Source organism: Saccopteryx bilineata, chromosome 2 (genome assembly GCF_036850765.1).
Source record: "Saccopteryx bilineata isolate mSacBil1 chromosome 2, mSacBil1_pri_phased_curated, whole genome shotgun sequence".
NCBI classification, from domain to species: domain Eukaryota; kingdom Metazoa; phylum Chordata; class Mammalia; order Chiroptera; family Emballonuridae; genus Saccopteryx; species Saccopteryx bilineata.
Window position 1 is genome coordinate 263,904,823 of NC_089491.1, and position 26,311 is coordinate 263,931,133.

The following is a 26,311-nucleotide window of genomic DNA, read 5'->3' on the forward strand; positions in this document are numbered from 1 at the left end:
AGCACTTCTGGGCTCACCCCTGTTCACTAAAAAATGAGCACACACTGTACTGTTTATTTTTCCAGGCTGCTGGCCAGGTTGGCTTGGGCTCCAACAAAGATGCAGAGACTGAGGGGTAGCAGGCAGCAACTCAGAGCTCCGTAGTTCTCGTGAATGGAGCAAGCTGCCCTGCAGAGCCTCCAGCTAATTCTTTGGGTGCCCCGAGACCTGCACCTCTGCCGGTCAGTATCGGATAACAGCTGGCTCACAGCAGCGGTGCTCGGGACGTGCCTGAACTGGGGAGTTTGGAGCCTGGCTGCTCAGAGCCTGCAGCAGGACTTGGCAAGCGTGCTCTGCATGGTTCCCACGGATCAGCAATGCTGCTGGTCCAGTGGGAACTCCTCCAGCCCTAGTCTTGAGGAAACTCAGAAAAAAAGAAATTAGGTTTAAAAATAAAAAAATAAAGAAGACATTCCTAGGAAGCATTTGGCACAATTACAAACAGCATACCAAGTTGGCAAAGTGCTTTACAATTATTTTCTAGACAACTCCACATATGTCTCAGCAGGAGAAGTTCAGCACAGACAAGGACAAGTTCTCTGCACTAGACAAAATTAGTCCAATTACTCATGCACTCTCGAAGGTGCTTAATTAATTATAACAGCAAGAGAACAAAAGACCAGGACAGGTCTGCCCTCTCTGGTCAATAACTGATCCACAGACTTGTGCAGAAAAACCAAACCAAACCAGGGAAGAGTCTATTAAATATAAGATCCCTCTAAAGTAAAATATAGCATCCTTTAAGATAATAAACATGACATTTAAATGTGTGAACAAGGAAGACAGCAAATGCCTTGTGTTTGTACAGTAAAAGAAGTTTAAGCTCACAATACTCAAGTCTCTAATGTTGGCAGAAGTGGGGACACTGTCTTCATTTCACATTGAGGGAACTGAGACAGTGTGATGATGTTAAGTGATTTATTTTTTTATTTTTTACAGAGAGAGCCAGAGAGAGGGACAGATAGGGACAGACAGACAGGAATGGGGAGAGATGAGAAGCATCAATCATTAGTTTTTCGTTGCGACACCATAGTTGTTCATTGATTGCCTTCCCATATGTGCCTTGACCGTGGGGCTACAGCAGACCAAGCAACCCTCTGCTCAAGCCAGCAACCTTGAGTCCAAGCTTTGCTCAAACCAGATGAGCCCACGCTCAACCTGGCGATCTCAGGGTTTCGAACCTGGGTCCTCCGCATCCCAGTCCGATGCTCTATCCACTGTGCCACCGCCTGGTCAGGCATGTTAAGTGATTTAACTAACAGTACACACTCAGTGTCAGAGCGAGGTCTAGACTCCAAGTCACCAGCTTTCTAGGTCACCTGCCAGAGGGGCCTGTGCTCTGCTGATGAAATCCGCCTGCTCACTGGGATGAGGCCACTGCACACATCTGTAAGAGGCCCAGCTGGGTATGAAATAGGGCAATTGAGTGGCTCTGAAAGGGACAATAGCCTTTACTGGATATTAAGAGTTTAGAAAAATGCTTGATTTTTTAAATGTACTGGGTCCTCGACAAATAATTTTTATCCCTATTGTTAGCCTGAAAAAATATCGAAGTTGGATGTGATCGGTGGTTTTACAAGTCTGTGTTTGACAGTAGAACCTCAATGACATAGTGAACCAGATCAAAGGGGCGGGGGGGCTACTCCGCTTGTGGTCAGCTGGTTACCTTGCCTGCCCAGCCTCTTCTCATTCTTGTCCCGAGCGAAAGGATTAAAATCACGGGGTCACACACATTCCAAGGCTGCTAGCTCTACATCTCACAGATCTGATTTGGGACCATTCGGCGGCTTCCTGACGAAGCCAGGATTTCTGTATCAATCCAGGCCATTTCTGCCATTTCTGAAAGGGTTTTCTAGGGGACACTGGTAATGAACAGCGGCTGAAGGCGGGTTTTAGCTGAACTGAAGAGCAAGAATTGCAAATAGCTGGGAAAGAAGAGAATTCAGCTCATAAAGGCAGATGTTACCAGCCACAGTGGGAAGTGTGGGCCCTGGGCTGAGTGGCACTCTCTTTCCCAGAAAAGCCCAATCAGATGGCAGTGGGTGTGGAGGTGGTGAGGGCGTGGATGCGGTGACCTGGGACTCTAGAACATACAGCCCCTGGTGCCAGCCAGGTACTGGATGGTCCACACTGGTGCCGGCACTTGCCCTTCCTCAGGTCCCCAATTCTTGGTTTGGAATAAGAACATTTCACTGATGAATTCATGCTAGACAGAGGTTTCTTTTAGGCAAGAACAACTTTTCCATTTCTCTGCACTTCTTTTGTGTGTGTGTGTGGTCCTCCACTCTCTACCCCGGAAATGCTCAGGACTGTGTGCGATGGGGTAATAAATGCTGGGGAGACACTGACCCGCCAAGGCCAGTGATCTGCTAGGAGTGATCACTGAGCACCAGGTAAAGCAGGTGAGGGGGGTTCTACCAAGGACTTACACGTGGCTGTGGACACATTCACTTTCCCCTAAGCCTCAGTGTGAGCATGTACGCCAACGTCCTCTCTTCCCTCTAAAGCAGCATACAAACATTCAGCACTGTTATCGTCATCAACCTCACAACACGAGCAAACTCCTTCCCATCTTGAAAACAGCTGTGAGGCTCTAGCCAGCATCATTTTCTACATGCAAAGGTTGGAGCTGAAGGTACAAAAAACATAGAGGGAGCAAAGCTCTTTAGCTAACCTGAAAGAGGTTCATCAAGCAGATGGCAGCGGAGTGGATGGGGTCAGTAACAAGCGGTCTCTACCTAAAATGCTCCCTTATCCCACATCCTAGGGCTTTCCTCAACAGCTGACCACCGAGCCCAGGGCACCTTCTACAGCCTGGTCTTCGGGCAAGGACCCACCTGGTGCTCGAGCATACTTAGCTGACCACCTCCACACGAACAACACGGCTGCCCTCCGTCCCACTCCCTGCCTCGCCCCGAGGATGCCCAAGGGGAGGCAGTGCACTCGGCCACTGGTCCCAGCTGCCCCTAGGCCAGCCCGCCGAAGCTTTCTTGGTAGCAGATGCTATACACTACTGTCTTTCTGGGGAGGCTAGGAGTGAGTATCTTTATAGGAGGTTGTTTCTTGTCAAGTGTGAGCTTGGGGATTTGGCTGAGGCCGGGTGGCAGTTCCCCAAGAAGGACAAATATGGCTATGAAGCAATTACCTTTAGCAAGAAAAAGGAGACTAATGAGGCTCACAAAGAGGTCAGCCCGTGCCTGTTCTAGCAACTGGCAGGCGCAGGCTGTGTCTTGCTGCGTTCAGTGGGCAGCTTCTCTGTTCCTGCCAACTAAATCCATCACCCTGGGAAAGCAGCGGCAGATAGCGTTGGGAGCCAAGCCCAGACACTCACAGGCTCCCTCTGAATTCTCTGGCCGATTTCACAAACCCTAGGAGGCAGAGTGACACTCGCGGCGTTCCAGCCACATTAACAGCCCAGAGAGAACTCCGTGAAACCGCGCTAGCGGCTAGTGGCTCGCAACAAAATGGAAGGATGACCAGTGGACAGCAATGCATTCATTTCTTCTGGACAGAGCCAGATCAGCCAACTTAGCGAGTGCCCGACAACTACAACCAGGCCCGCAGGGAGCCTTCCCCCACTCCCGAGCCCAGCCCAGAGGTGGCACTGGCCTCCTAGCTTTCCGTCCAGCGAGGCAGTGAGGTGCCCCTTTTCTCAGGCCCCCGTCCTTCAGAACAGCTCTGTGCCCCAGTACCTGTAGGTCTTTGTCATGGCCCTGCCTCTCCAGGATCAGCACCCGGTCCTGTAGCTCCTCCACGGTCCCCTGGAGCAGGTCATTCTCCTCTAAGGTGGCGCTGAGACGATGCTCCAGTTCCCGCTTACGATCCGACAGCATCTTGATCTGAAAGGGTGGAGAGCCGGAGGGGGGGGAGTTACACCTGGACGATGAGTGGGATGAAGGGAGGGACTAGACCCCAGACATGAATGCCCCATCTCTGAGATGGCAGCTGTGAACTCCTGAGCTGCCGAGAAAGCCCCTCCCCCTTCTAGAAACCTGTCTGGGAAGGGGTGGGAGTGGAGCTCTGGGGGAGCTGGAATGCGGGCTGCCAGGCAGAGGAAGGGAAGGTTAGTGCTCTGGAATTTCCCCAGATAAGACAGACAGGAGCCCCACCTTGCCTGCCCATGACTTGACTTCAACCCCACAATTTATGAGGGACCTAACATGCGGTCCCGTTCTTCCTTCTCAAGTCGTGAGCATAAAAGAATGCCCACGCCAGCCTCTGCAGCCGCCCTGCTAGCGTATTCTGTGGCTCCGTCTCTTCCCACCGCTGGCGGGTCTGGCTCTAGAGGTCCCAGTTCAGACCCAAGTTAACTGGGAGGGGAGGGTGAGCAGGGTACAGAAGGCAAAGTGGTGCATGCATCAGCCTGCGTCCTGGGAAGGAACAGGACATGGACACAGTGATGAACTGATTTCATGCAAGGTGTTTTTGTTGTTGTTGAGCATGTAATTTGTGAACAGAAGCAATTTCTCTTCTCCTTTTACGAAACAGGCTGGTATGTTTGTATGCGGAATGCCTAGCCAGTCTCCCGAGAGAGAGATAAATCTTTTAGGAAGGTCTGTCTGGTCTCTTCAGTTTCAGTTGGAAAACAGAGGGAAGAGATGCCAAGTTCTCTCTGGCCTCAAGGTCTGTGGGGTGAGAGGCTGCGCCAGCACTCCCTGTGGCCGGCAGCTGTGCTCCCAGAGCACCGTCCCACTCGCTCAGGGCCCACTCAGGGCTACCAGGAGCCTGTTGGAGCCCTGCAGGTCCCCCTGGCCCCTCCTAGCTGTTAGTTCCCTGCAGGACTGATTTCTCAGCCGGGAGACTTGCTTGTAAACAGACTCCTGAGGTGGTTAAGATGTTCTCTGCGCTCTGTGGTCTAACATGGACAACAGTGCTCTAAGACTGTTTCCAGGGCAGATTTTGAAATGAATGTCTAACTTGTCCCGGGTCCTCTGCCATCCCCCTTCCCCTCTGCTTTTCGCTGTCCTCACTCTCCGCACTAGAATCCTGTACACGGGGCAGATCTTCCATGGCCACCAATCCATCAGATAGGATGCCATCCTGGGGAAATGAAGTATGTGGCCTTTGTCCAGAGAGATCAGGTATCTGGCCAAACAAAGAAATACTGTCTCTCAAGTATGCACCTGGGTAAGGGACCAGGAGGAACAAGCCCCTTTTGTGAATGGGCCCACTATTCCCCACACTGAGGCAACGCTACCCGCATGAAGGGAATTCTTACTCTAGCTGATTTTCCTTTAAATGCCCCCTGACCTTTCCATTTTCCTTCCCATGGATCATCGTTGCCTTCCAAGCCCCACTCAGGGAAGCAAGTGATGTAACACGGTTCTGATATACAACCCCCATCCCCATGAAGTAACTTATTTGAAATGAACAACTTCATGGCTTGGCTTTTTAAAAAACAGAAGTGTTACCAGAAAGGAAGCAAGGCATGGAGTTAGGTGGCCAACTCCCTCATCCCACCACATGCACCCTGAAATGCATGGTCAAACCTGGCAATGCACATTCCTGGGAATGACCCCGTGTGAGGAGGATCTAGAAATCATGGGTGTCAGGGTGCGGGGAGAGAGAAGGCTGGCCACTCGGAGGAGTAAGACCTTGGCAGTGGGAACTGAACAGCAAGTCATGCACACGAATGGGCACAGACAGGCATGCCAAACCCACCAGGACAAGCGACTTACTTCGAGGACCTGCTGCTCAATCCCAGCAGGAATTCCAAGGGAAGGGAATGAGAGGCAGGGGAAAAAGAGAAGATATTGACAGACTTTAGGAAAAACATCTTCGGGTCATTTACTGAGCAGGGGAGCAGCCTGCTTCTCTGGGCCTGACCACTGTTGCCGATTCCTTCACCATAGTGGGGTCCACATTCATCTGTCCTTCAACGTGTAACTCAGCCGAAGGGCTGCTCTTCAGGCACTTGGCTGAGGGGTCCTCAGGAGCGGATTAGGGAAGAGCCTCCCCAGGAAAGAGCCCCTGTCTGGGCCGAGAGTATGCCCCTTCCCTCCACCCCCTCCCACGACTGGACACTCAGTTTTGTCTCCTAAGTGCACTTTGTTCTTCCCTCTGGCCCAGTCAGGGCCACAAACCCTGACTGGCCTCTCATGCACTTTCAATGACATCGCGATCTTCCAAACACTACACAGAGTGCTTCCCATGCAGTAACTTCTCAAACCCTCACAACTGTATGAAATAGATACTCCACTACTCTCATTTTGTAGGTAAGACTAGGCCCCAGTAAGGTGAACTGAACTGGGCCCAAATGGAGTGGAGAAAGGGAAGATTCCCTTTCCCATCTTCTATTCAGGACTGGCAAGGATGTTTTTTGGAGGAAATCAACCCATTCAGTAAAAAGTAGGCCACTGATGATTTCAAACACACTCAGCAGGTAACTCTGAGCAACCTTATTCTTCTAGACAACAGACTACCCAAAGGGATGTGGATCCAGGGTTCCCCATTTAGTTCTTCTCAGGCCTCTCTCGAGATTTTAGAGAGCGACCAGGTGTTTGTCTCCCAGTTCCGAGGGCCCCTTACTGGAAAGACCCGAAGCAGCGCCCCCCACGAGAAAAGCCCTTCCATCTCCAAGCACTGCGGCCTGGGAGGCTCACCTCAGCCTGAAGGCTTTCCAGACGGATGATGTGCTGGTTGGTTGATGAGTTTTTCTCCCGGAAGTCTTCTCTGAGGGCGTGGACCTGCATGGAGAGTTGCCTCTCAACTTCTGAGGCCTGCAAGCAGAGGAGACCCTCAGAGCTGAGGCAGAGGTTGTGCAAAGCGAGTCTGTTCAGGTGTCTGCCTTTCATTTCTCAAGCGTCTCTTTGCAAACTCCCTATTCTACAAGGAGTACAAGATGAGAGGCCGGTTTCCTCCCTTGGGTCCTATTGTTCTCTAGCACCCAAACAAGACAAACCCTTACCACCACTACCTCCACCATGAACGCTTGGTCCAGGTCCAAGACCACTTGGCTGATCAGAGGAAACAGCTCTAGAAAATAGTAAGTGCTGATGTGTCCGTTAGCCTCGTTATGACTGCCCACTGCCGAGGCTCAGGCAAGATCTACGACATTGAGAGAGGGTCTCCTCTCTGTCTACTGCACGAAAGAGCAAGACAGATACACCTACTACCACAAATCCCTGTACTCCTCCCGTCCATTTCCTCAGCGGGGCCCAGGGAAATCACCTCCGTCTGCACGGCTCACTTCCACTCAACATGGGCACTACTTAAAACTCCCTGTCCTGTCTGTGAAGGTGTTGGCCTTTCCTTCCTCAAGGACATTGTTCTGCAATTTCTAATTCTCTGGGGAGCACTGGCCGAGGTGCTCACTTCCTGCCAGAACCCATTTCTTCTCTAATGCTGAAACACAGCAAACACCAGGTACCACGCGTGTGCTGTATCAGTGCCTTCTCTTGACTGTGCAGGAGAGTCTCCTGAAAAAATGCCCCCTGGGTCAGACACGGCCTCTAGCCCCCCTCCCTGGGGCCCCAATGAGGGGTGCCCTGAACAAGGCCCAGTAGAGAGGACAGCCTCAGGACAAGGTAACTGCCTCGGAGCCTTTTATCTTTTTTTTTTTTTTTTTTTTTGAGGCCAAATGGGGTCAGTAAGCTTTATGAATTCTCAGGAGAGATCACCATGTGCTGAAATGGTTAGAAAAGGCTTTCAAGAGAAAGTGGGATGGTAATAACGTTGAAATGGTAGGCTAGCTGTTCAATGAGGCTTTCACAGTAATGATGACATGTTCAATAGTTCTTTTTATCTTCAAGTGCTATATAATCAATTGTCCATCTTTTTTTCTTTTTTGGTCCCACAGATTTGACAAAGGTTGCCCCCCCTCATCCCAGACTACAGAGGCCTGTAAGAATCTTAACCTATAGTTCTAATTCTGAAACAATTACAAAACAATGAAATAAAATCAAACCGTCTCTTTTTTCCCTTCATCTTCTGTCTAATTTCAGACACCACCAGCTTATTGCAGACTTCTTAATCACTTAGAAATAACATTAATCATCCCTAACTAAATATAATAGTAATAGTGCCTGGGTGCCAGGAACTGTGCTCAGTGCTTTCAATACATGATCTCAGTTGTCAGAACCAGAGGAGGGCTCATCCCCCTCTGTTTACTCCTGAGGGAGCAGGCGCAGGGAAGTCAGGACACTTGCCCAGCATCTCAGTAAGTGGTAACATCAGAATGGTACACTCTGGGTCATCTTACTCCCAAATGACGACTGCAATACTGCTTCTTAGATCTTGAAATAGTTTTTCCTATTTCTATTGCTCCCTATTGAAACTAAACTTTAAAAGTCCAATTTAGCAAGGCTATTTTCTTTCTTTTCTTAATACTAAGCAATTTTATTTAAGACTCTTGGGATTTCTTCTAATAAAATTGAAGGCCCATGAGGACAATTCCACCTCATAAGTGCCGCAGTCTGATTGCCTGCAGTGAATTCAGTTGACTATCAGGGTTTCAAATATGTTAAAACAAACAAATAACTACAGCATGTTTAGATCTGCAAAGCGCTGGGGTAAGTCAGGCAGCAGGCCTTATGCTAAGCATCCCCCCTTTGACATGAGCCATGAGACGACCAAGCCGCAGAGATGCCCTAAAGGCTACCAATCTAGTCCCGGCTGTATCAGACTTGCTCCCGTAGACGAGTCTCCTCTCAAAGCGATCTTCTGAGAAAGAAAATTCGTCTCTTCCCACCAGGAAGCCCGACTCCAGAATCTGAGCTCTTAATTGCTTAGCTACAACGTCTCCTTGAATGTCTGACTCCTCAGATGTACCAAGGGATGTATTATTCACAGGGCTTTTCATCTACATCTCTTATTTGAGTCTCCAACAGCCCTAAGAAGCAGTTATCAGTGGCCTGGTTTTGCAGACAAGGAAGTGGTAAAGGCTGAATGGGGAATGGCACCGCCCTGGTGGTTGGCCTAGGGTTCTGCGCTCTCCCACCACACCACGGCCACCTCCAACCAGGTGGCCATCATTTGCCTGTGACGATGATGGAGACATATAAATCTACCACTTGCAAGGAACTAATGCACTCTTCAGAAGAAATTATTTTCTTCTTTTTCAGAGATGGAATCTGGCTTAGACCTTTACACCTGACCAACAGAATGAACATGCTCTATTTCTGCAAGTAGATAAAATAACAATTTCTTAAGTTTGAACATAATTCTGTTCTAAATGCCTTCTGATCAAAGTACTGTATCAAGAAGCCTAACACAGCCATAAAGTTTAGCTCCATAATGAATTTCACAGCTTCTTTTGAAGTTCTTCAAGGAGGAGAGTTAGCCAGGGTAACAGTGGCCTTTCTGAAGGGAACCTACTCTGTTCCTGATAGTATGATAAAAAGAAAAAGAGTCAGGGCTGGCCTGCCAGGCAGTGGCGCAGCAGATAAAGCGTGGGACTGGGATGCGGAGGACCCAGGTTCGAGACCCCAATGTTGTCAGCTTGAGCGCGAGCTCATCTGGTTTGTGTAAAGCACACCAGCTTGGACCCAAGTTTGCTGGCTTGAGTAAGGGGTTCCTTGGTCTGCTGAAGGCCCACAGTCAAGGGACATATGAGAAAGCAATCAATGAACAACTAAGGTGTCACAACGAAAAACTGATGATTGATGTTTCCATCTCTCTCTGTTCCTGTCTGTCTGTCCCTATCTATCCCTCTCTCTGACTCTCTCTGTCTCTGTAAAAAAAAAAAACAAAAAAAAACAAGAGTCAAGGCTGGCCAACAGCCTGGTTGGTTACAGTGTTGTCCTGAAGTGTAGAGGTTGCTGCTTTGATCCCTGGTCAGGGCACACACAGGAACAGATCGATATTCCTGTCTCTTCCTCTCTCCCTGCCTCTCTAAAATCAAAACAATAAACATTAAAAAGATAGAGAGAAAGTCAGATGGTCAGGCTTAGAGTTCCTGTTCTACCATATATATGTGTACGAGTTATACAAGTCATTTAACCTCTCTAAATCTCACTTTCCCAAATTTACAGACATATTTCTCCTTTACATAGTAACACCAAAGGGCAGGCCTAAAGGAAGGCCCACTTCCTTATTTCCAGTTCAGAACTTTGTGGGACTGAGTCAAATCACTAAAGTTTAGAGAAATAAAGAAATATTATACTGCTCCAGATTTAGGCCAACTATGCGAAATAATGAAATATCCCAGGATCAATTGTTTTTCTTGAAAACCAGGTACTGAGAACACAGGTGTATGTCACAGAGTCCTGTAGTGAACACAGTGCACTTCCGGGTTGGCACTGAGAACAGCCTGTTAAGTGACTCTGACGACATCATGGAAGGTGGTGGGTCAAGCTAGAAAACATGGGGAAATACAGAAATATTCCGTAGCCAGACCTTTCAGTTCTGGTCTCCTGGTGACCTATTGAAGCTATTCAACAGCCAGCAAATCTGCAGGGGTCTTACTGCTCTTGGAGATAACAAAATTTCCTACCCAGGTGAGGGGCAGCAGTTGTGGCCCTTGGAAATAAAAATTTTCCTACTTCTAGGTTTTGGCAGTGGTTGTGTGTGGGGGTGATAGTAGGACAGTTCATTGTCAAGTAGAAAATGGCAGGCATGGGACTTCACGGTTTGCTTCTCTAAGGGATGGTCTGGCTACTCAGCAGGCAGTAACAGCTGTGGCAAAACGGTGGCAAAGAATGCCATCAGGAATCAACAATCTGAAAATGATGGCATGATTTTGGCTCAGGTATTTCTTGTTCTTCAACTCTTAAAAGTTAGCTCTATAATAAGAGTAACAAAATGTTCAGAGTGAAGAAAGAAGAGGGAACTGAAGATAGAAACAAACGTCCACTTCATCTCCAGCGGCAGCTCTAATATCATCTACCTTGGAGCTGTGGATGATACCTTCTTGAAACTTTCTACTCTTATCAAAAACATTGCCAAAATTTTTGGCTCTTTTTTCCCCTTTAATAAGCTTTCTTATCACAGGCTTGCCTTCCTTGCTTGCAGCTAAGAACACTGAGATAATGTCTCTAAACTGGAATTCTAATGATATAAATCACTTAATATTTGTGATGACATTGTACCTGCCAAATAAGCACTATGTGAGTGTTCTGCCTTATAATGAATAAATCTCACTATGGATCTCAAACCCCATCCTACGACTCTTAGATCGTGTTTACATTATACAATCTCCTCTGTCTCATAGGAGATGCTCTGGTTTAACACAGATCCAGTATCAGCATCACCAGAAAAATACTTCTGTCCTGCAGAAGATGTGACGAAAATTGAATCTGTGCCCAAGTATTACTCTTTTATTAATTTTTTTTGTTTTTCAATTAGTCGATATACAATATTAGTTTCAGATGTACAACCCAGTGATTAGACATTATAAAACTTAGTAAGTGATCGTCCTGATAACCCATCTGACACCCAACTTGTGCCCATAGTTACTAGAATATTACTGACTGTATTCCCTATGCTGTACTTTCCATCCCCATGACTATTCTGTAACAACCACTTTGTACTTTTTAACCCTTTCACCTTTCCCCCCACCCCACACCCTCCCATCTGGCAACCATCATAATGTTCTCTGTATCTATGAGTGTTTCTGTTCTGCTTGTTCACTGATTTTGCTTTTTAGATTTAATTGTTTATAGGTATGAATTTATTGCCATTTTATTGTTCATAGTTTTTCTTTTTTTCTTCTTAAAGAAGACCCTTCAACGTTTCTTATACTTGGTTTGGTGGTGATGAACTCCTTTAGCTTTTTCTGCTCTAGGAAGCTCTTTATATCTCCTTCAATTCTTAATGATAGCTTTGCTGGGTAGAGTAATATTGGTTGTATGCCCTTGCTTTTCATCACTTTGAATATTTCTTGTAAGTCCCTTCTTTGTTGAAGTTCTCACTAAGTTCCTTGAGCATCCTTAAACCATTGTTTTGAACTCTATTATCTGGTAGATTGCATGCCTCCATTTTGTTTAGTTCTTTTTTTCTGGAGATGGCTCCTGTTCTTTCATTTGGGACATGTTTCTTTGTCTCCACATTCCATGCTGCTGCTTCCCTGTGTTTTGTTTTTATGTAGTAGGTAGAGCTCTGCGTCTCTCAGACTTGGTTGTAGGTGTCTTGTAGGTCCCAGTGGCACAGCCTCCCTAGTCACCAAGCTGGGCGCTACAGGTGCTCCCTTGTGTGGGCTGTGTGCACTGTCCTGTTGTAGTTGAGTCTTGATTGTATTGGCATCAGTGGGAGGGACTGACCCTCAGGCTGGTGAGCAGTGAGGACTGACTGCACGACAATAGCAGAGTAGCTGCTGTGCAGGAGTCGACCCTATGGAGCAGGACTTGCTTCAGCAGGGCTCTGGTGCTCACAGAGTCCGCCCCTTGAGTGTGTTACTTTGTGGAGGTGGTAGGGTTGTAATCTGACATAGTCTGAAGTTGTCCATCAGGTACACTGGCTCTGGGACCTCCCGAGAGATGCAAGGTCAGCCACTGCCTGTGCCCTGCCTGGGGCCACTCAGCATAAGCTATAAAACAATGTGAAGATGGCTACCACCTGTGCTGGGCTTGGAGGTGCCCAGGAGAGGCCAGGCTGTGGGCTAAAGCCAGCTGCTGCTAGTGCCAGGCCTGGGGCCACTTATCAGGAGGTATGGAATACACAGAGGCCAGATGATGCTTGTTGGAGATATTTTAGAAAAGTATGAAGCATGAACATGACATGCCATCTGTATGAGAAAGCCACTGAAAATGGCTTGGAAGGGTCTGCAAGCTGGGTGAGGTGGGGTCTCGGGGGACCCCTTGGGTGGGGCAAACATTGTGAGCCATGGGTTAATGAAAACTCAGCCGCTCAGTCTCGATGTGGCTGCTTCTTTAAACCCCTAGTTGTAGGACTTCCATTCAGCTAGATTTCAGGCGGTTCTGAATGACGGGTGTTCTGTAGTTCAGTTGTAATTCTGATGTGGTTGTGGGAGGATTTGAGGACCGTGTATACCTATGCCACCATCTTGACTAGAAGCCCAAAATTTTGGCTTTAAACATACATTTATTTTAACATCTTTCCATGTCAATATGTAGATCTACCTTATCCTTTTTAACAACTGTCTGGTATACAGTTATACAAATATAACAGTTTATTTAACTAGTCCCTACTTAAGTGAGCATTGAGAGTGTTCCAATTCTTTTTTTTTTTTTTGTATTTTTCTGAAGCTGGAAACGGGGAGAAACAGTCAGACAGACTCTCGCATGCGCCCGATTGGGATCCACCCAGCACGCCCACCAGGGGCGACGCTCTGCCCACCGGGCGGGGGGCGATGCTCTGCCCCTCCCAGGCATCGCTCTGCCGCGACCAGAGCCACTCTAGCGCCTGGGGCAGAGGCCAAGGAGCCATCTCCAGCGCCCGGGCCATCTTTGCTCCAATGGAGCCTTGGCTGCGGGAGGGGAAGAGAGAGACAGAGAAGAAGGAGGGGGGGGGCGTGGAGAAGCAAATGGGCGCTTCTCCTATGTGCCCGGGCTGGTAATCGAACCCAGGTCCCCCGCATGCCAGGCCGACGCTCTACCGCTGAGCCAACCGGCCAAGGCCATTCCAATTCTTTACTGTAAAAAAAAGTCCTTGCTTATCCATCTTTGTACTTGTGGCAGAACAGCCTATATATGAATAAATTCCTATACATGGAATCAGTAGATAAAAGAATATGCATATTCATTTTGATAGGTATTGCCAAACTGTCCCCCAAAAAGGTTGCCTCAATTTATACCCCTATCAATAGAGTATAAATACACTTGCTTCCCAAAACCTTGCCACCACTGGGTTTTATAAAACATTTTAATCGTTAGGTACTTATCTCTAAAATTCTCAAAATGTCCCTTATACTTTCCTTACATAGATTAAATGATTATAAACACAAGACATTTGAGAAATAACTCTAATTCTGTTAAAGAATGCTGAAGAGTAAGTAGTCCTTGAGTTATCTGAAATGAACTCCTTTTATAATCCAAGTGCTTTGGGGTTATTACTATTAATTAATCTTCCAATTGGCAAAACAAACCGACAGTGTGTTCCTTTTCCCTGATGTGCTTGATTGGGTCAGAGTACCATCCTGGACACATTACTTTCTCCCCACTGAGCAGAGTTGTTCCATGATTACTCTTCTTATTGACACGATTAATAATGTATGACCATTTCTCCAAAATGGAATGTTTAAATTTGTTTAAAATGGCTAAAGCAGAACTGTTAACTAGATACTTTCTTGTTTAATGGAGGGAAGGAAATTGCATTAGTTACACATGAGCACCCATTTAACTTATTTGTCAAGGGGGGGGGAATGAACCAATTAACTTAGAAATTATAGTAGGAAAGATATACTATTTCAATACTCTTCCTGATTCACCGCGCTTTAAGAGAAAAACTCATGTGCGCAAGCTCTCTCTAGATCGCACCCATTCCTCTCCTCCTCTCCTTACCCCAGGTGCGCTTTCTTTGCTTTTCTTTCTCCTAAGCTCCAAGGGTCCCCATTCGCCTCTTTAACTTTCCTAAGCCCACGCCTCCTAGCTGGCTCACTTCTTCTACCTCTGTGACTTTCTAAATAAACTTCAGCTTATATCTGAAAAGAGAGAGAGAGAGAGAGAGAGAGAGAGAGAGAGAAAGAGAGAGAGAGAGAGATTCTCAATCTTTCTTCTGCCAGGGCATGATAATTAATAGGCATCTGCCTGAAATACCTCCAGGGTGGCAGTGAGAGTGACAGGCAAAAGGATAATAACACCTATAGCAACACTTCGCATATCCAGCAACTATATATTATGTGCTTTACCCTGGTCTTCAGCATGTCACATGTATTAACTCATTTACTCTTCACAGTAACATGAGGAAGTAGTCTGACTTTTCCTATTTATTGATAAGGCTATCAAGGGTAAGCCATTTCCCCAAGGTCTTGCTTGTGCTGGTGAGTGCTGAGCTGGGATTCAAACCCAGACCTGCAGCCTCTACCCTCACACCCTCAGCCTCAGCACGCAGGACCCCCCTTCCTCTGCCCCTTTGCTCCCTCTCAAACATTGCTTATCAAAATGAAAGTGACACGAGAGCAACAATCTTGAATTTATTCTAACTTCAGAGGCTGAATTATTTAAAACCTTTGTAATTCACTGCAGTCGAAAACTGTTGCTTTAGAACACTATTTTCAAAATAATTTACTTTACTTTCCAACTGAAATATAACAGAACCCCATTGCAGACTGTGGGTACAGTTTAAAAATATTGTTAGCATGTTGTTGATCCCCACTGGTCTTTCTACGTGTACCATTACTTATAATCTTACTGTGAATACAGGTTTTTCTTTTTTCACGTAGCATTGTATCAAAAGCATTTCCTTGTTATTTACATTATTACTACTCTTCTTAACCATCACTTTAAATGACTGTCATATTTCATCCAGTAGCTAAGTCATCATTACCGTCACCACTCCTTCACTGTGAGGCATCTGGGACTTTCTCCACATTTTTTTTTTTTTTTCATTTTTCTGAAGCTGGAAACAGGGAGAGACAGTCAGACAGACTCCCGCATGCACCTGACTGGGATCCACCCGGTACGCCCACCAGGGGGCGATGCTCTGCCCACCAGGGGGGGATGCTCTGCCCATCCTGGGCGTCGCCATTTTGCGACCAGAGCCACTCTAGCGCCTGAGGCAGAGGCCACAGAGCCATCCCCAGCGCCCGGGCCATCCCTGCTCCAATGGGGAGCCCTGGCTGCGGGAGGGGAAGAGAGAGACAGAGAGGAAAGCGCGTCGGAGGGGTGGAGAAGCAAATGGGCGCTTCTCCTGTGTGCCCTGGCTGGGAATCGAACCCGGGTCCTCCGCACGCTAAGCCGACGCTCTACCGCTGAGCCAACCAGCCAGGGCTTTGTATTTTTCTGAAGCTGGAAACAGGGAGAGACAGTCAGACAGACTCCCGCATGCACCCAACCGGGATCCACCTGGCACGCTCACCAGGGGCGACGCTCTGCCCACCAGGGGGTGATGCTCTGCCCCTCCGGGGGGTCGCTCTGCTGCGACCAGAGCCACTCTAGCGCCTGGGGCAGAGGCCAAGGAGCCATCCCCAGCGCCCGGGCCATCTTTGCTCCAATGGAGCCTTGGCTGCAGGAGGGGAAGAGAGAGACAGAGAGGAAGGAGGGAAGGGTGGAGAAGCAAATGGGCGCTTCTCCTATGTGCCCTGGCCGGGAATCAAACCCGGGTCCCCTGCACGCCAGGCCGATTCTCTACCGCTGAGCCAACCGGCCAGGGCCCACATTTTGTAGTTATAATGAATACCCATCCCTGAGATGGTGGTGGTAGAACTTTGCCTGAGTAGAAGTGGAATGGATAATCTTACTGTGTCAGAAAGGAAGGTGAATATATTGTACTTTAGAAAAGAAAGTCTGTACCAACTGGAACCAAAAATAGGTTTATGATTAGCCTTTGCTAACTGGAAAATCCAATTAACCAAAAGACTGTAATTCTTATTTTCACGGTTTTATTGTTCAAAAACTTTCAAATTCGGTAATGGGCGCACTACTGACAGCATTTTATGTGATAAGCTCCCCTTTTACTGTCTTGACTATAATAATAAAAGCGATAGCCATTTCCTGAAGGATAAATAAATGTAAAATAGCCTTTTTGTTCTCACTAGGCTTCAGTACGCCAATTTCTCCCAAAGCCATTCAAAATAAAACTCAGAAGTGAAGTTTGTTGTGTATGTGAGTGTGTGAGTATGTATGTGTGTGTGTATATATATGTGTGTGTGTGTGTTTTCCTTCATGTATGAAGACAAAAAGATTTTCACCAATACCTTTCCAAACAAAAGGCTTTATTTCTAATAATATGGTGGGCTAGGATATTTGGACTGACTCATCTACTGAAAAGAGCTAAAAATACTGGATAAAATACAAAAGACTTCTTAAAAGCATTAAGGAGCTGACAAAACAGGGACAGCGCCATGGTAATGTTTCATTTATGCAAATTACTACAACAAACACAAACGGTAACAAATAAACCCAACTACACCACAAATGAGTAACAGGACCAACCTGAAGGAGCAAAGAGGAAGATGACCTAACTAACTTTAGGAAAGTCTTTCGACTGTATGTGTACTGGAAGATTCGGGGGGGAAAGAACTATGCACAGAGATTGCACTGCAATTAGTAAGTCTGTTTTTCACAGGGGTATGGGCTAGCAATTCTGACAGTACTGTATGTTTAGTAGCCTTGGAGAAATAAGTAAATATGTCATGAATAATGAGAACGAGGTTTTCCTTTTGGGTAAAGTTACAAATAAGGAAAAGAAGGAAGGCTAGAATGAACTTTCTGGTGTTGGGTTGTAATTGAGGATACTAGTATAAACTTACAGTTTTTAACATATACAGGGTGAGGCAAAAGTTGGTTTACAGTCATGAGTACATGTAACACAGAGTTCATTCTTGTATTATCATTTATTTTTTTTCTTGTATTATCATTTATTAATTATTGTATTATTTTCCATATGAACAACTATAAACCTCCTTTTTCCAAACCCTGTATATATACAACTGGATAGATTGGGAAATAGTTCTACATGTCTGGTTACGAGTGTGTTAGTGTATACACACTATTTAAATGTTCTACGAGGACACATATAACACTATATTGTAGTCACTATCAGAACTTTCGATTCACTCAGGCTTTTGGTTTTTTTTTTAACCAAAATGACACAATCCTCTGTGTTAGCTTGGCGGCTGGCACTCTGGCAATTCCAACATGGATGGAATGTTTGCTTCCTAAGGACACAGAGATAAATGAGACTCAGTTCCTGTGGGAAAACTTGTCTTCCACACGCAAGGTCATAAAAGAACATAGTCTTTCTTCTCTACCAGTTACTCCATTGTGTGACCTCAAGCATACTGTGTAACTATCTGTGCCTCAGTTTTCTCACCTGTAAAAGGAGGATAAAGTGGTAGCTACCTCAAAATGTTGTTGGATGAAATAAATTCATACATGTGAAGTGCGCAGAACAGCGTCTGGTACACACCAAGTACCGTATGTGCTAGCTGTTGCTATAGGTGTCATCTTTGTCATTACTGCATGTTGGCCCTAATAATCTCAAAGATTAACCCTGATTTAAGATCTGATGTTCAAGTCACCGGCACAGAAACGTCTAAAAGATTTCGTATAAACGAGGGAAGCTCTTAAAGAGCCTAAGAAAACCCAGTGTAGGGACTGAGGGAGGATGGCAGCCCTGGGGCAGAGCTTCGGAGAATTCAGGAGCTCTCTTTCATCCACGGGTGGTGGTAGGGTAATAAGAGAGAAACCTTGAAAAAATCTTGGGGGTAAAGGGGGGGGGAGTGGGTATGGAAATGTAGACAAGCTAAAAGAAGTACTATTTGGTTAAAATGAGGCATGATCTTGTCTCCAAGAACATCTCTCTAGAACAGGTGCCCCCCACACCCCTGTTCTGTTCTCTTGAGGTTGAAAATACTATGAGTACGGGAGGACTTCCTGGACTGTGAAATGTTTATGCTTTTAAAAGGAGATAACACAAAAATACTTGGAAAAGAGACAGAGAACCTTTTCATACTAAACAGGAAGGGCGAGGGGAGGGTAGAGCTCTGAGTGACATTCTTGGTAAATTTTCCTGTAGGACTGCGATGGGGACAGGCTGCGGTAGACAGGAGTTCTCCACCGAGGACAAATGATGTCCAGGGGACCCTCGGCCAGGAGTCCCTCAAAAAATAGCTGTCATGTCTAATCCTGGTAAAGAAAGAAAATTCTAGTACTATTTTCTTTTGGTCATAAGGCTCACCAGGGGACGCATCGAGACCTCAAAACAAGGTTAAAAAGTTCAGATGTTCTTGTTCGCAGCTGAAGAAGGATTAGGGAAAAATTGCTTCCCAAGCGGTGGTTGCTTTCTTCTTTCCACCATTCCCAAAAGAAGAACTATTACTCCAATTAGCCTTTTTTCCCCCTGAACTTGCCTCCAGGATTTTTTTTTAATTAAAAATATTTTTTTTTCTTAAGGATTTCTCTTATTGGAATGTCTTTCCCTGAAAAATTTTCACCTGATACATTCTTAACAGCCCAGTGTTTTTTTCAGAGGTGACCATTATATTGCTATATTGCTTTTATAATCTGCCAAGATAAAATGAAATGACATTATTTGCACTTCGATACTCCTTATTTTGAGTACTGCATGCTCTATTTTGTTTATTTACCACACACTGTTTTGTTTATAGGCCTGTTTTCTCTAGTACATGGTGAAGGACCTAAGGATGGGAACTGTACCTCCTTTTTATGTTTGTTTCCCTAAAAAGGTATGGTGGCACACAGTAGGTGCTCACGTGTTTACTGTGGGAGATAAAATCTGAATACTGTCTATGAGTACTTCTCAAGATAGTCAAGCTACAACTGGAGAAAACAGACCTGGATTAAAGCTAAACCCCAGGAGCACCCTTGAGCCAAGTCCCAGCAGGATTGTCAAGGAATTAATGAGATAACTCCCTTTGATTTAAATAGCCCATCCCCAGGAAAGGGCACCATTTCCTCTCATAGGTCATCACCATGGGCTCAAGCAGATTTACTTAGGCTTTGATGTAAATTATCCATGACTGATCCCTGGGTTTGCTGCTGGGTGCACCTTCCACCCATACCTTCACTCTGTTTTGCATGTGCAATCTTTCAATATTTAGAACTCACAACTTTTTTCCCAGAGCCTTCAGTAAACCTCACCAACGTCCTGTCTTTTATAATAGGATCTTTTTTTTTTTTTTGTAGTTGATAGATTTGAAATCCTTTTTGGAGCTTGTTATTAAATAGGTCCCCTCCCAGAAAAGTATATGTGAGTAAGCTTTAAATTTAGATTTCTAAAGTTCTGTTAAAGTTTGGGTTGACTGCAACAAACTAAACCTGAAGAAAAGGATTATAGTAATGTATATTTATTGATATAAAGCACTTTTTTTAAAACATTTTTTTATTTTCAATTGCCAGTGACATACATTATTATATTAGTTTCAGGTGTACACCCCAGGTATTAGACATTATATAAAAAGCAGAGTGCAAGTAGTCTGGTTATCTCCCAGCAGGACATTATACCAGCAGATTTGGGCATTTATTGATGAAAACATTTCTTATATTCTGCCTAAGATTATATATATCATCTGATGGTTGCCATGGAAATAGTAATGCCAACAAGGATTAGCCTCATAGGGTTTTCCCAATGGGTGTAGAAATACTTTCTGTGGAGTCATTGGGGAAACAATAGAGATCTTATATGGGGATAAAAAGCTGGTGAGACTCTGTAAGAGGAGGTGGATAGGGGAGCCCAACTCCTTCCTCCACATCAGTCTATCCATTCCTCATCCCTACGACACCTACAGCTTGATCATCAGGTTCTGAGCTCTCTACGTCCTCCGTCCTCCATGAAGCCAATATACTCTAGATCACAGTTCTTGCCTCTGTCTCTCAATTCAAATTTTCTTTAAAAAATGGCCTCCATTTCACCATTTAATTATCTGGTGACAAGTGTCTTGTATGGCTCCCTAAATACAAATTGGGTGAACAGTTACTGAGTGCCCATCCTGAGCCAGGCACCAGAGCTAACTGCTGTCACATGATTTATTTCACGAAGTTCTCATAATAATACCTGTTATGTGGACAGCATTAACCCACTATTCAAATGACCTTGGCAGAGGTGAAGTGACTTCTCCAGTATGACAAATTATTTCCCCCAAACAAGCCTCATCACTTGCACTAAACTGTCGGTTCCTCAGAGGAAAGGGTGGTTCAACTTCTCGTGCAACTTCTCCAGTATTCAGAAAGGGTTCGGCTCACAACAGGCAATCAGTTGACAAAAAGATGATTTAAAGGAAATCAACAATGAAAAATATAAAAGGAACTACATATGATATGGGAAGTGAGAAGGCAGAGACTGCTGTGTGTGTGTTTAAGAAATCAAAAGTACTGAAAGTCTTCTGACAATGCCATGTACTATTTTGAAAAAAATTAATTAAAAATTTTATATAAAGCTATGAGTGAACATATTGGTTCAGTTATGATATATGCTGCAAATCATTTGCTATTACTGATAAAGCAATGAAGTAAATATTTTAGTTAAAAAAATATGAACAGGCCCTGGCCGGTTGGCTCAGCGGTAGAGCATCGGCCTGGCATGCGGGGGACCTGGGTTCGATTCCCGGCCAGGGCACATAGGAGAAGCGCCCATTTGATTCTCCACCCCCCCTCCTTCCTCTTTGTCTCTCTCTTCCCCTCCTGCAGCCAAGGCTCCATTGGAGCAAAGATGGCCCGGGCGCTGGGGATGGCTCCTTGGCCTCTGCCCCAGGCACTAGAGTGGCTCTGGTCACGGCAGAGCGACGCCCCAGAGGGGCAGAGCGTCGCCCCTGGTGGGTGTGCCGGGTGGATCCTGGTCGGGCGCATGTGGGAGTCTATCTGACTGTCTCTCCCTGTTTCCAGCTTCAGAAAAATACAAATATATATATATATATATATGAACAGTAACAAATTCAAAATGTTTACTCATTATGTTTTCTCCAGTGGGAGAGAAAAGGTATAGTTACAGCCAGTCCTCTGAGCAAACTGAACATTAACAGAAGCATTCTGACCATGTGTCTTTTTAAAAAAGCTTTTATTTATTGACTTTATTAAGAGAAGAAGGGGGAGAGAGAGAGACAGGAACATGGATCTATTCCTGCAAATGCCCCTGACCGGTGATCAAACCAGCAACCTCTGCACCTCAGGACTATGCTAACCACCTGAGCTATCAGGCCAGGGCCTGAGCATGTGTCTTGATGGGGACAAAAAGATTAAGAACTGTTGGTTTAAGGAAAAAGTACTGGGACATGGATCACCTGTTCCAACTTCCTGGTTCACTGGGTGAACATAAGCAATTCATGTAAGCAATCTGGTCTGTTTCCTCAGGTCTTTAATAAATATGGGACATTAGCCCTAACCGGGTAGCTCAGATGCCCTGGTCGGCAAACTGCAGCTCACGAGCCACACGCGGCTCTTTGGCCCCTTGACTGTGGCTCTTCCACAAAATACCACATGTGGGTGCTACCTCGATAAGGAATGTACCTACCAATATAGTTTAAGTTTAAAAAATTTGGCTCTCAAAAGAAATTTCAATTGTTGTACAGTTGATATTTGGCTCTGTTGACTAATGAGTTTGCCGACCACTGTAGAGCATTGTCCCATTACACCAAGGCTGTGGGTCTGAACCTGTCAGGGACATACAAGAGTCAACCAATGAAGGCATAAATGAGTGGAACAACAAAAATGATGTTTCTCTCTCTAAAAATCAAGAAATAGCATGACCTGTGGTGGCGCAGTGGATAAAGCATCGACCTGGAATGCTGAGGTCACCGGTTCAAAACCCTGGGCTTGCCTGGTCAAGGCACATATGGGAGTTGATGCTTCCTGCTCCTCCCCCCCTTCTCTCTCTCTCTCTCTCTCTCTCTCTCTCTCTCTCTTCTCTAAAAAATGAATAAATAAAAATAATAAAAATCAAGAAATAAATTTTTTTTTAAAAAAACATGGGACAAACTAACTCTACTTCTCTGGGAAAATAGACTTTACTCAGTGCTGTGAGTTGGCATCTGTCCTATTTTCTTGTTTCTCCAAGGATGATAACAGAACAAGAACAGCTTACTACTTGCAGAAACTGCCTAGTGGATTGGCTTTGTGAAAATAAAACCAGTAAGTTCTAAAGCTGACTCAGTTTTTTTCCTGAGAAAAATGGGAGGTCAAAGAATGGGTGTGTTAAAAAAAAAGAATGTTGAATAGTATACCAGGCTACAAAAAGTAAGTTGTTCCCAAGTGAACATCAACTTCTCAGGAAGAGTTAAGAGATTAAAAGCCTATCTCACTTTCTCAGATGTTCATAATAAAAACCCATTTCCCACTTATCCAAGGTGCTGGAAAATTGATTAGTTAATGTCTGCGAAGGCTTTCAGGTATAAAGTGTTATCTCACTGCTAAGCACTCCTCTCCTTAAACTTAAACCTGCGCCCGCTTCCCTCCTGACAGTCAACATCCATGTCTGTCTGGGAGGCCGTGATGGAGATTATTAATTAGCTGCAGCCTTATAAGCCTGAAAATTCTCGGGAGCAAGGAGCCTGAGGAGATAGACACGAAAATTTGGAGCACATTCAGACAGAGGCTCACTTAAATGCCGGAATAATTATTCTAAGCCGAAAAGAATCCACATAACCCGTCACCTCAGAGCTCCTAGGTAAAAGGGGAGGGGCTCTCGACAGATCAGAACGATCATTTATTAATAAACCGAACCTACTAAGAAAGAGCAAAAAAACACAACAACGGCGACAATTCCAAATAATGTGGTAATCTGATACCGTTGCAACATGTAACTACTAAACATATACCACAGGCAAAGCAGTAGTCAGGCAAGGAGCAGAGTGCAGCCCTGCAGCCCTGCAGCCCAGGCCTGGAAATAGGTAAAAGAACTGGGGGGGGGGGGGAACCACAAGATGATGGAGGATCTCACATGTCTGCTGTAATCTGGGGGGGCCAATCTCAGCATCACTGATTGAGGCACAACCAGCTAGGTGTCATCTGATGTCATGCATCATAAATGCGTTATCTTCTAGCCAAAAATGTTTGGTTTGAAGCCACCACGCTTTGCTATATAACCTCCTGTTAATAGAAATGCCAAGAAATAGAAGAATGAGCTAAAGGTCCCTCTAAGAAAGCAACCAGATGAATTGAGAGGCTGGAACTTTCTACAGAACGAGCCCAATTTTTTTGTTTGTTTGTTTTTAACATGTCAACTCACAAAGGAAAACTGTACTAAAATAAATAACACCTAAGGGATAAGACATAAGGTAATAAAAAATGAGGCAGGGTCCTGGATTAGATCCTGAGTTGCAAACTAAGAGTAAAGAACTTTTTTTTTTTGAGGTCAATCAGAGGAATTTGAATGCAGACTTAGAATAATGAAAAATTATTGGAGTAGAAAAGTAGAGATCACTAACTTAAAAAGAAGGTTACAAAACAGTATGTGCAGCATATGATATGGTTTTGGTTTCAAAAACAAGATTAGTTAATAAGTTCAGCCAAACAAGATCTTGAAGCAGGAATAGAAAGTACCAACTTGATGAAGCAATCACTGTGCTGGGATGGTGAGGGACGCCTTCAGAAGGAGATGCCCTGGCAGCTGGTCCTAGAAAAACGGGTAGAATTCGGACAGGCAGAAACTCACTGTGGATTCTTTAACCCAGTGGTCCTCAACCCCTGGGCCATGGACCAGTAGCGGTCCATGGGCCATTTGGTACCGGTCCGCAGAGAAAGAATAAATAACTTACATTATTTCCGTTTTATTTATATTTAAGTCTGAACAATGTTTTATTTTTTTAAAAGGACCAGATTCCCTCTGTTATATCCGTCTAAGACTCACTCTTGACGCTTGTCTCAGTCACGTGATACATTTATCCGTCCTACCCTAAAGGCCGGTCTGTGAAAATGTTTTCTGACATTAAACCGGTCCGTGGCCCAAAAAAGGTTGGGGACCACTGCTTTAACCCATCAGTCAGCCTGTGAGTACAGGGCTGTAGGAAGGACAGCTTGAGTAGCCATGAGATACCCAGGCAAAAACAACCAACCAACCTACCTACCATTAAGTCTTAATCAGCTCCCCTGGTTTCTGTCAGTGCTTATGACCCCAAAGCCACTACCAGGAAGAAGCACTCCAACTTAGTCTGGCCTCATTTGCCTACAAGATTTCCTCTTCCTGGCTTCTGAGAATGGAATGTTTTGCCTCAGAGAATGGAATGTTCTAACACAGGTACTATGTGGGGCTCTGTGTGCATGTCGTGGGGTGAAGGGAAGATGTGATGGAAAGATTTTTTTTTTGAGAGAGAAAGAGAGAGAGGTGGGGGGGCAGGCAGGGACATATAGTCAGAGAGGAAGGGAGAGAAATGAGAAGCATCAACTTGTAGTTATGGCACTTTAGTTGTTCACTGATTGCTTTCTCATATGTGCCTTGACTGGCTGGGGGGGGGGGCTTCAGCTGAACCAGTGACCTTAGGCTCAAGCCAGCGACCTTGGGCTTCAAGCCAGTGACCTTTGGGCTCAAGCCAGCGACCATGGGGTCATGTCTATGATCCCATGCTCAAGCCAGCGACCCCTCACTCAAGCTGGTGAACCCACACTCAAACTGGTAACCTTGAGGTTTTGAACTTGGGTCCTCAGCACCCCAGGACGATGCTCTATCCACTATGCCACCACCTGGTCAGGCAGTAGAAGTAGAAGGAATTTTATTTTAAGACTGTCAAGAGAGCAGACATGACCCTTTCAAACTACACAGAGTTCTATTACTTTCATGAGGATGCCCACTTCTGTTTTCTTTCTCTTATGTTTTGATCTGATGGAGCCATTCACACATTGAGTAGACAAACAGAGTTACACACACACAGACACACAAAAGGAACTGCAAACAAATGTTAAACTCTACTTAATGATACACATCCTGACATATTAAGGAGTCAAGTGTACCACTTACTTTAATGCATCAGAAAAGAAAACGAAGTGATGAATGATAGCTTGGTGCCTTGCCTGTAGCTGGTGGTCAGTTCTCAATAAATGTTTGCTGAATTTATGAAAACAAAACCAGCAATGGTGAAACCCAGTAGGTTCTAAATTTCTATCTGGAATCATGTTCTGTATGAGAAGTGTGAAATGTGTTCAAGTCTAAAGTTTGTGACCCTCTGAGAAGTAGGAGGCTGAGAGACAACCCAGGTGTTTGTTCTGGTTGGACTGGTCATCACGCAGAGGCGGTGGGAAGCAGCAGCGGCTGAGAGAGAACTCAAGAGTAGAAATGCAACTAGAGGTACTTAGAAGGGGAAAAAAAGAAAGGCAATAAGAGGAAGTGTACACTGCTACAAAAGAAGCACTCACTAGCACAGATGTGGGCAACTACTGTGGGGATACGGGCCTAAACCCTGGACTTCGATATTGAACCCACAGTTCCTGATATGCTAGTTTTACTATGTATGAGTCATGTCATATGTGACTTTGGGAAAGTCATTTAACCTGCAGTTTCTCTTTTGTTAAATGAAGACAGTATCTGCCTTTCTACCTCACGGGGTCCTGTTGATGAAAAATGTCAGTTTTGTAAATCTGAAAGCTTAACATAAATGTGAGGTACCCTCATCATCCTGTGAGGTCTAAGGGACACAAGCCAGTCTCACTTTCCCAAATACACCCATCTCATTATTATTAGTCCCTTTCTTGGGCTTATCTACCCCCTTAATAAGGTATTGACATTTTCTCTAAATCATGGGGTAACATTACCGATAATCTATTGTAAATCT

The 26,311-nt window shown here is 45.3% G+C and overlaps 1 protein-coding gene across 3 annotated transcripts in view; it reads right to left on the reverse strand.

Moving 5' to 3' along the window:
- Positions 1 to 26,311, reverse strand: part of BICDL1 (BICD family like cargo adaptor 1) — an 85,214-nt gene that overhangs the window by 21,785 nt on the left and 37,118 nt on the right. For all 3 annotated transcript variants that reach the window (XM_066260455.1, XM_066260453.1, XM_066260454.1), the window contains exons 3-4: positions 6,642 to 6,758; positions 3,732 to 3,878 (exon numbers count right to left, since the gene is read on the reverse strand). In XM_066260455.1, coding sequence (XP_066116552.1) covers positions 3,732 to 3,878; positions 6,642 to 6,758 — 264 coding nt within the window. The remainder of the gene's footprint in view (positions 1 to 3,731; positions 3,879 to 6,641; positions 6,759 to 26,311) is intronic.